General features: G+C 40.9%; 1 protein-coding gene across 1 annotated transcript; it reads right to left on the minus strand.

Moving 5' to 3' along the window:
• Positions 1-302: 302 nt before the first annotated feature.
• LOC104460915 (methylcrotonoyl-CoA carboxylase beta chain, mitochondrial-like) lies at positions 303-10688 on the minus strand (the record flags this gene model as incomplete). Its single annotated transcript, XM_010085932.1, is given in 17 exon segments — positions 303-386; positions 1827-1908; positions 2333-2481; positions 2719-2742; positions 3295-3414; positions 4355-4547; positions 5990-6049; positions 6051-6133; positions 6135-6149; positions 6550-6626; positions 7192-7293; positions 7296-7353; positions 7356-7387; positions 8541-8627; positions 8630-8730; positions 10382-10455; positions 10457-10688. Coding segments are annotated over 17 exon segments (1573 nt in total), but the record flags the coding sequence as incomplete, so codon positions are not given.
• Between the last annotated feature and the right edge of the window lie 78 nt (positions 10689-10766).

The following is a 10766-nucleotide window of genomic DNA, read 5'->3' on the forward strand; positions in this document are numbered from 1 at the left end:
TTCTGGATTTCATCCTAAAACACGAATATGAAAAAACTCAAACAACTGGTACAGCTTGGGGCGAATTTGCTTCCTTTGAGCGCTCTGGACTCTCAGCTTAATCCTTTTCACAAAATAAGTTTTTAACTAATGTAGCAAGACGCTGCGGTTCAACATACCAACTTCCTGATAACAGCCTCGTTTGTCTGTAATAATTTAGCATTTTTATTAGTGGTATCGAAGAATTAGAAAATCATTTACATTAAAGATTTCTAGTACACGGTGCTTGCTTTCACAGGCTGATGATTTGCACAGGGCTGCAGTCACATTCTGCTGCCAGGATCCCGACACGGAGATACCGCCTGGTCCTTCTGCTGCTCTGTGCTACCTAAGCACTGCCCAACCACCTCATTCAAAACAAAAGACAAGATGAGCGACGGGCCTCTCAAACAAAAAAATAGTACAACTTCCTCATTATGCATTCATTCAGTAACATGGTTGTTCTTACAAAACACTGACCATTTAAAATGAACAGTTTTTGGCTGTGGTGGTGGGGGAAACAGATGTCCGTGTCATGTGTCACTGGAACAGGGGAAATGTACAGGAAGACTCATCCTCAGGATCCCAAAGTCTAGGCATTGCGTGCAGGGACCACTAAATCATTTTGAAGTCACTATGGTGACAGGAGAATTACTTTTGGAGGAAGATATTTCTCTGTAGAACTCCAATGCAAATATATTCTGTGATAATCCGCTCCCGTTATTACATAGCTCTGCTCCCAGGATTCCCACTCACGTATCAAAAATTGTCAGAACATCCTGCTCTTCCACAGCCACCTTCTTCTAGGAAGTCATCTTTCTTGCTGGCTTGTGACAACAGGGACTGCAAATAGAGAACTGGTTTTGGTTTTTAAAAGCAAGATAACTCTCCATGTTCCAGTGCTACTCGAGCACATGTTGTCTTTTAAAAGCTTATTTAAAAGGAAGCGCATTGAGGATCTGAATGAGGACATGCTGTCAGGTCAGAGAAAGCTAAACATAATTTCCACCTATTAGCAAGAACAGGGATAAAGTAGAAAAATAATATTGTAACAAAACAGCTAAAAGTGCAAACTTGACTTGTGGTGTGCTGGTGAAAATTAACTATGACTCATTTCAACAGTTGCTGACTTTCTTTTCATGTGTTGTTCCTAGAGAGGGGTATCTCTGAGCTCTAGTATTAGAAAATACCTCTCGGTGCTCTCCCACTATCAAACTTGCCATAAATTCCACAGAAAATATTTAACATCTATGTAGTACCACAAATATGTACCATATTTAGAAGAATTAATTGGTAGCAGGCTCTATTTGTGATCTTCAAGTAAACAAGCTTCAGAAGTGCAAAGAGCATTTTAAGTATTGCTAATAAACAGTGTACCAAGGCAAAACAGAAGAACAAAGGCGGCAGCTTTCAAAAAGAACATAACGGAGTGGATGTCTGCTAACTTTAAATAAAAAGGCAGGACGGGGTGGGGGGAGGCATCCCAAAGGTAAGCAGCACATTACAAGCAGGAAGAGAAAGTAGCAAAAATCAAGACTGAAAAAGAAAGGGTTTGGATACAGAATCCAGTGGTAAAGTCAATTAAGAGGCTCAATGAGGAAATGTTCTAGTCAAGTAACCAGAATTCAACAGAAGCTTTACTGAAGAAAAGATGAGAATTGCAAAGCTAAACGCCACAGAAAATGGGGTGAGAAGTGGGAGACCCAGTTCTGGGAACCAGCGTGCTGCTGACCTTATGCAGACACTACAAGAGCCTTTTAAGATGCTAGGATAAAACGTACGGTAGAGAACATGGAAGGAAAGCCTGCCTTTCTGGTATTCTGAGGCAGAGTGACACCATCGTCCCAGAGTCTGGCAGAGAAGTAAAAGGCACTGCTTTCCTTCTCTAGCCTGGAGAAGACAAGGTATTAAACATGCTTAAAAACATAAAACTGTAATAAACAACATCAGGCCAGTAACACAAAATCATAGATGAGAAGGCGTATACTTCAATCTCAAGTGAATGTCCTGTACGACGGTTAAAATTAATTAGAATCCAGCATGTACATACCTCATCTCAGTCATTCTGCAGCACAGAGCATCCTCCACATTCAGCTGATCGCTAATGTTTAATGTACAGCAGAATAGCTCAATTTGGGGTTGTAAAGATCCTAAGAGAAGATATGGAATAACACAGAAATTTAGAATATTTTTCAGAAGATTCAGGTTTGGTTTATCTGTTTGGGATGTGTTGATCTGCAAGATGAACAAAAGTAGGTAATGTAATTAATTAAATCCCAGTGTACCTGCAAGGGTTTATATTTAACGTCCTTACTTTTCTTTCAGCTGCTTTAGCTCCGATTCATCTCCTGTACAGTCACTGTCCCCAGCCTGTGGGACTGTAGAGAAATGTCTTGAATCCACAAGAGCAACTCTTGCACTGGGCCACAGGAACAGAAAGTTTGGACTGAATGATCTCCCACACTACAAAAAAATGCAGGGTACAAACGCACCGAAATTAATCACAAAAAGCTGGCCGTAGGGCGACACAACCAAGTTCAAGGCAGAACGTAACACGGTTTAATTTGCAAAGCATTAATGATATAGCTCCTTGCAGCACTCCTGCTATATAAAGCCTGGAGGTACTAACACGGACCAAGACCCCGAGGGCAGGTAACGCCACAGATGACCTGTCAGAGTTTACACTGCAAGCCAGCACACAAGGAGCCAGGACTCTGGGCTCTCCTTGATTCATGTAACATAAAACATAACAGTCAACCTGAAAAGTTTATACTTTCAAGCTAAAAAGGCTCTAAAAATATATTTGACTTTTTTTTTTTTTTTAAATATGATTTGACTGGAATGTTGTAGGCTTTGTGAATGTGTTAATGATACAGTCTGATCTGAATTATGCAAGGTTTTATTGTACGGATATTATCCCATCTCCAGGAGATGGGAGAAGGGAAGATAGATAGCTTTCCAATCAGTTTGGGAAGGAACACTTCTAAAGTTGCTGTTTCTTATTTTTTAAGGATGTCAATATTCCAACTGTCTGGCTAGTAATTTTTGTGAACAAAAAAATCATTTCACAAAGTCATGAAAACTATTCATCTATAGTCGCTCTCTGCTGCTACTGGCCTGAGACACAATGAATTCAGAGCTCAGAGAGAAGACCAGGCTTTCCAGAAGTATTTTATCACCCATTCTTGATGGATACAGAACTTCATAATCATTGTTATTGGAATACCATAAAACCTGAGTACGATATGAAAGCTGTTTAGACAAATATGTCCATACATTCTGACAGTGAAATGTTACAGCCTTACCCTTCACCTGGCCAAAGCCTGTTACTAACGTTGTTCCATAATGAGCCTTGAATTCCTGGAATCTGCTTCCGTCCATCAGACAGCTCAGAATCTGCACAGAAACAGACAGTCTTTACTACAGAAATTCAAGTGAAAACTCTGTTCGAATAGTAAGGAGACCTGTATAACGCAAGAAGCCCCTTTTGCACTCTGCTAAGTACTCAATACGCACAAAACATCAAATTTGTGCTGGTTTGTTTACCAACCATGTATTTTGAGCCAAAGTTCAACTCCAAAATTATTTCAGTGTTAGAAAGCACAGCTGTTCATGTGCATCAAAATGCTGTAAAAAGCCCAGCGTGTGCAGTTCCAGTTTGTGTGCGTATAAAACAGCATGTATTGCTGGTGCTTTTTTCAAACACAGCTTAAAAGCTGCCTTCAAAGCTGCACTGCTTTCTACAGTCAATCCCCTTAACTGTAGGAATGTACCCCTGGGAAAGATACTGGATTCACATCCTCAGAGATAAAATATCTTCTAGAACAACACAACAGGCAGTTCTGTATGTCTCTGCATATGTATTAGCAACTGTCCCAGCCTCAAACAAGTTCAATTTGAGCTCTGTTGTGTCTTCAGTCAATATTTTCATTAGGCATTTAAGTTACGAGACAGACACTTGACTATTTGGGGAAAAATAAAAGGAGGGGAAAACAGGACCCTGAAGGGGTGCACATTCCCAAGGCAGCTACCGCGGTACAAGACATACTGACACAACAGCATCTCAAACAGCGCATGGAAACAGATGGGGATCAGCTGGCACAACCTCTTCTCTCCAGCAGGTTTTCAGCTTAAATATTTCCTACAAGTCTAGAGAATTGTTGCCATTCTGCCTTGTTGCAGACTTAAGACAGTTTGACAACTGACAAGGCAATAGCACAGAACATCTCAGGTACTGCAGGGTTCTCCAAGAGAGAACAGCCTGCTGCCTGTTAACCTGGAGGGACCAGACAGAGCACACTGAAAGGATGAAGGGATACAGCATCTGTCACCTTACCAATTGTACAGGAAGAGAACACCTATAATCCCACAGTGCCAGTCGCAGGAGCTCGTCAGAACTGTTTGGAGGACTGTCAGCCTCGATGACCTCCTTTGGCAGTGGATCATCATTCAATGTTGAGATAACATTTCGAAGGCATTCATAGGCTTCCTTCTCTGAAGATGCAAAATGGTCACTACAGACACTGACCCTCGGAGAGAGAGCAACATTAATTAGTGTTGAATTAATTAAATCTGAATTCTGATAGAAAACCCAAACTAAAGGAAAAACCTTAATCCCTACTGTGACTCTCCAAACTCCCTGAACATTTCATATGTATGAGCTGAAAAACAGTAAGTCAGTGGAATTTCTGTGCAATCCAACCCCAAAACAAATTCACAGTAAGGAAAAGTTCTTCCCTGTGACTTTTGTTTTTACCTATATTAAAGAAAGACCTCTGAATTTATTTTCGTGATGAAGTCGTTGCAAACAATGTAATAAAGGGAAAACAAACTTTAAAAAATATTTCAAAATAAGCACTTCCAGCCCAGATATCAAGACAGTAACTTACGACACAGTAAGACAGTTAGCTGACTGGCACACTAGTATTTGTTTTTGGGAGAAAGGTAGGGAATCTGGCTATCATATGCACAGCACAGGATGCCAAGAACTAAGAAGAAAAGCCACCATTTTCTTCTGGCTAGAAGGGAGTAACTATTTTGACAACTACAGAAATTTCTGACACAGAAAAACACCATTGAAGAAATGGTTAGATGGGGTTTATTTCCTGTTTGCTCATCTCCTGCTATGACACCCTCATTAAGAGCTGAGGCAGGCAGGCTTTCCATTTTTCTCCTTTGCTTCAGGTACTTTCACAAGCACTCAGATTCTTCTCCAAAGTGAGTGAGTCCAGTGTCTTCAGAAGCAGGCAAGACAAACGGAAAGAAATCATACCACCTCTCCACTCAGCTCAGGGAAGGAGAAACAATTTTTTATGTATTTTCCCCATCATCACAGAATTTGAACACTCACAATATTTTTTTTTTAACATATGTATCCTGACAATGTTTGCATTAGGAAATGAAGTGATACCATCCCTCTTCTATAGCCAGTCCCTCTGAGGCACAGAGGAACTGCCTTGCCTGAAGTTGTTCAGAAAGAATGGGGATCCAAATCCAGATTTGTCCAGTCCCTGCTTCACCCCATAACATCACTTAATTTGATTTCCATTTGGCTGATCTAACAAAAACCACATACCTGAGAAGGAAAGCAGTGTAATAACAGGTTTTTCTCTTTTTCCTCTGTACTTATGTGAGATTTCTATCAGAGTGGGTGTGCATGTACGCAACGGAAGTGGAAAGTTCCTTCAGTAGTAAAGCTGAAATTACAATCCCATGTTACTTTTTTCATTTCAAAGTTATATCTAGCCCCATGATCCTCCCACATCCATAACTGAATACCACCAGCCTTTACAATTCACATATCGTTTCTACCTTTTTTTTTTTTTTCACTAAATGTTTCTCCATCCTTGAGGACCATGTTGTGTCCTATCACTGGAGCAGGTTCAGTCACAGCAATTTAAGATAAAGCGACAGTTTCTTTAAAGCTAACTATGCTGAATTCTCTATGATTTTTAAGAATTATTTCATGGACTTAGAGTGCAGTTTGGCTCCTCCTAGGTCCTCAGGAGAGACATAGCTTTTACCAGAGGCAGGCTAGCAAGGAAAAAAATTTATCTATAATCACAGCTTCTTCTGCCATGGCTGGAATACAGGCACCTCTGGCTACGCAGGAGCCCGCACACCACTGCCACCTGAGGGACACAGAAACCACAACAAATCAGGACGCTGGGAAAGAGGGAATGGAAAGGCAAAACCAGTACGTTAATTTCAGAAATGTTCAAGAGACTAAATAGTAGCTTGGGGAACAATGAAGGAGAGATATAAATACCAGCATGAACAACAATGCTGGTTTTGAGAGAGCTCAATGTTTACTCTGAAATAACCTACTCATTTGATGCTTTTCAATCACCATCAGTCGGCGAACAGAAGATCCTTAAGGCTGAAGGATTCTGTTATGTGAGATAAAGGAGTCAGCTTTAGGAATTTTTTTGCATGCTTGAGAGTTGTTCCTAGAATCTCCATTAGAACAAAACCTTTTTCAGTACTCCATTGATCACATATACTACACCTGTACTCCAAACGACACAGTACCTGCGGGATTCTCCTGGCGGACATCATTGCTTCATTGCAGAAAATCCTGCCACCGTGCGACTTGTCAGGAAACAGCTCTGACTGACTTGACAGAGAACAGACAATGTCAGTTTCAATGTTCACTACAAAGCTCAATGTTTCCTCTTCGCTCCATCCATTCACAAATGCATCGGAACCAACTCTGGGAAGGTCAACACTACCAGTCACACCTGAAACTTTCCTAATGTACAGCTTTTGCTGTGGTATTTATTCCCCTTACGCATTGTGCAATTCCAGAAAAATACCCATGTGTTTTGAAAGCAGACGTAAGTTTCACAATTTTTCGTGAAACTCATTTATTCCACACAAACTGCGACTGTAAACACGGAGAAGGGGAAGCTCATGTTCAAACTTTATCTGTGAAATGACTTCAGCACAGTCTCCCTTTTCACTTAGTTTTTGATACAATTCCTTAAGTCAGGTAAAAACTTCAAATCTGAAAATAATCTCCTGGACTCTGATTTGTGGACAAAACTCAATTTAAGTATAACAGACAATGAAAGTCAGCCAGCCAAGAAGACACAACAGAAATCCGCAGTTTATTGATAAAAATTAATATGATTAACACAGGGACCTTCTTCTATGAAGTGGTTCCAGAATTACCTGTAGCGGCAGGGATGGTCCCCCCCCCTCTCGAAAAAACCCCGCTGTCAAGAAGGTACAGAGACACCAGTCTGTTCTGCACAGCTACTTCCTGAGCTCTTGTTTCTTCACTCCAATGGGATAAATAGTTCCTCCTTTTACACTTGCATCAGTTGGCATGAAGAGACACACCAGACCCCACTGATTTGTCCAGTTCCTGTAAGTGGCACCACAGATACTTATCAGAACTCTCTGAAACACCACAGACGAAAAAAGGAGGGCAAATGAGAGCTGGGATGCTCTTCTGGTAATACTAGATCAAGAACTTAAGTTGGAAATGCCACACAAGGAAGAAATCTATAGCTCTTCTCTGGAACAACAAGCTGAAAGCTAATGACATTTAAAAAAAATCTGAATTACAGAAGGCAGAACTTGAAATAAAGTCACTTACTCCTGGTGACAATGTAAGAGAAAAAAATACATAGTTCGATTTCCAACTCCTGAGACAACAGGGAAGGCAATTAAAAATTATGTATATAAAACCGAAAAATCTAACAGTCTGTGACAAAAGACAGGATTTCATACTCTGTTCTTCTAGGTGCTTTTTAAACTGGAACCACTCTTCAAAATGCAATGAAAAGACTTGTCTGTAATTTGAAAAATATTACAAAATAACTGTCACAGCTGCTGTGTCTCACAGTAACTTGGTCCCCTTTTCTTTAGCAGACAACAGCTTATTTGACATATCATCCTAAATTTTTTGAGACCAAAATCAGTATACTGGTAAGTAGAATAAATTACTAAATCTAGAAGAAATGAAAGGACTTGTTTTCTTTAATGGTTTCTCCCAGATTTCCCAGCAAAAATCGCAGAAGAATACTACAGCAGTGGCTGAATTCTACCATGCTGGGAACTGCTACTGGAGAGAACCGATGTTCACTTTTCCTAGGAAAGCACATTCTTAAGACACTAAAATATTTCACAAACCTTATTACATGCATCCTTCTTCCCTTCCCAGTAAGAACAAACTCCTCACTGTCAGTGAGCGAGGCTGGTTGCTCCGGGGAGGTGAGCAGCACATACAGAAAGAACACAACCAGTGTACGCTGCCTACAACCACTTACTCATCACTGCACCCAAACAGCATCTCTCAAATTATATTAAGAATCACGTTGGTTCAAAACCCTCCTTCCTTCTGGGCTGTCCAACAAGGGCTGCTCAAAACAATACCCTCAACCCATATCCATCTTTAGATCTAATATGAAACATATTTAAAGATACCAGCAATTAAACAAACGAACTTCATCAGTTTCCCATTACATCTAAGGTTACATTTGCCAGCAGTTACCAGTAAGGCACCCAGCAGTTACCAGTAAGGCACCCAGCAGCAGCGACGTCACCATAGGGCATATTCAGGCCTCCCAGTGGAGACAGCTCAAGGAAACGCTCATCATCAACTTCAGGTGTTCATGAACACACAGCTTCTTGTTTCGCTGAGTGTGACACAAGATGGCATTTTCTCCCCCTCCTTTACGGACCGTCTCTAGCAATTCTGAATATCTGATTTAAAAAACCAAAGTTTAAATTAATGAAAACCACCTTTACTTACAAGTTACCCGTCCGTAGACTGAACATAGTATTCAAATATATTGCACAGTTTTCATATAAATGGTATGAGAATGAATCCACATTTTCAGATTCTTGTTTCTTACAAAGTGTAATAAAAACCAAAGGTGTGTTCTTTAAAGATGCATTAGTTTTGTTATTCAAAATTGTCTAATAAAGACCAAAAAAAGAGTGTAATAATAAACATTTTATCTGTAGTTTATGCTCACAGCTAGCAGACATTACTACATCCCTGTCCTCCCCTGGGTGTTGCCCACACACACCCAACTCTCAGTATTTCACAATCTATGACCATACTTAAACTCCACCAGCAACCCAGTGAGCAGAGCACTGACAAGGGGCTGATCATCTGCGACCAAAGCTGACTTTGAGAAGTGCTGCCCTACGACAGCGTCAGCCTATGAACTTGCAGCTATTAACAAGGCTATCGTAACTCGCTGGTCCTAACTCAGCATGGACTTTACCTCCCTGCTCCAGCTGCTCAAGGGAAGAATCCAGTCAAGGGCTTCTCCTTCAGTTCCCCTCAACAAGTTTATCTGGCAAAAATCAGTAACTGGTAAGTAGAATAAATTACTAAATCTAGAAGAGATGCACGCTCTACAGCATGGAAGACACACTTTAAAAGCAGGGCACGCTGCAGGGTCACTACAATCATCAGGAGAGGCAGTGATTACCAAATGTTATTGTTGGGGCAGCACCAAGCACAGATAAAGAACTGAATAAACTGTAAACAAATGTGTTATCTCAAATAATTTTGCTCTTAAGTAAACCAGGTTCTTGATTTATTTAAAATAAAACATTTTTCACCAAGATGCATCATCTTTAACTAAAAATACTGCTTGACATAACTACACACCCCTCTGCACGTGACTCCATTATCTTATTGCGGCTTCCTGCAGACTGCAGAGATTGAAAAGCCTCAGGAGAAGCAAAGCTAAGGATTTTCAATAATGTCACCAATGCCACCACAGGAGGGCACAGTGTGTTTTCCACAGCTTTGCTTCCAGCTCATGTATCACTCCTCTGAACAAAGGCGTTTGAATTTTTGCTATCTGATCTTTAAGGACAAATACATAAAAGACATTTTCCTGCTTTTATCAGTGAATCAACTGCAGCAACTGTCACCTGCTCTTTCAGGAGGGATGTATATATGTGTATCAAACACAAAACAAATTTTAGGGAGGTCTAGAAGAAATACTTCTTGTCAATATATGCAACACAATGTCACATTTTAAACACAGCCTGCCTGCAGACTGAAGCATATCCGGCAATGTTGAGGCACCTCTTTCCAGGGGCTGAAATTTTTAAATGCTGCTCCTTGTAAAATTCACTCTGCAAAGAAGCTGCCTGAGAAAAGAGCAGCTGGGAAACTAGTTTGAGCTTCATAAATGGTTAGGTTAAAAAACAAAACCAAACCAAACCAAACAAAAAACCCCAAACCAACACTTTTATGTTTATTTTTCAATGTCTGGACTTTTTAATCAGCATTCTTCCTATGTTACAAAGTTCCTAAAAGCACCCGTAACTCTCACGTCGCCTCACAAGTAGCAACAACCCTAAAAACGCCACAAAACCAGTTTATTACCTTCTAATAACAGCCTCACTGTTCCTTCAATTTCCTTCAAACGCGTGTCGATACGCCGGCAGGACACGTCCATCTCAAGCAGGGCACGTTTTCGCACGTTTTCGCACTTTTTGCCTTATGACTTACCAAACGGCGCGGCAGCACGTCGCGTGTCCTGCCCAACCCCTGTCTCTGCAGTTTACCAGGACACAACTCTTTATATTTTCTGTCAAACACGCGATTTAAGGTTTGTAACCTGGGGAGCAGCCGAGATGGGCCCTGGGCTGGGATGACCCCCAAGTGACCGTGCTCCACCTGGCCCTCAGAACTGCGGGGACAAGAAACAACGTTTATTTCCAACGACTAAACTCCACATCCCCTCCACTGAGGGGGCAAAGCCGCCAGC

Source organism: Pterocles gutturalis, unplaced genomic scaffold (genome assembly GCF_000699245.1).
Source record: "Pterocles gutturalis isolate BGI_N339 unplaced genomic scaffold, ASM69924v1 scaffold34355, whole genome shotgun sequence".
Classification (NCBI taxonomy): Eukaryota; Metazoa; Chordata; class Aves; order Pterocliformes; family Pteroclidae; genus Pterocles; species Pterocles gutturalis.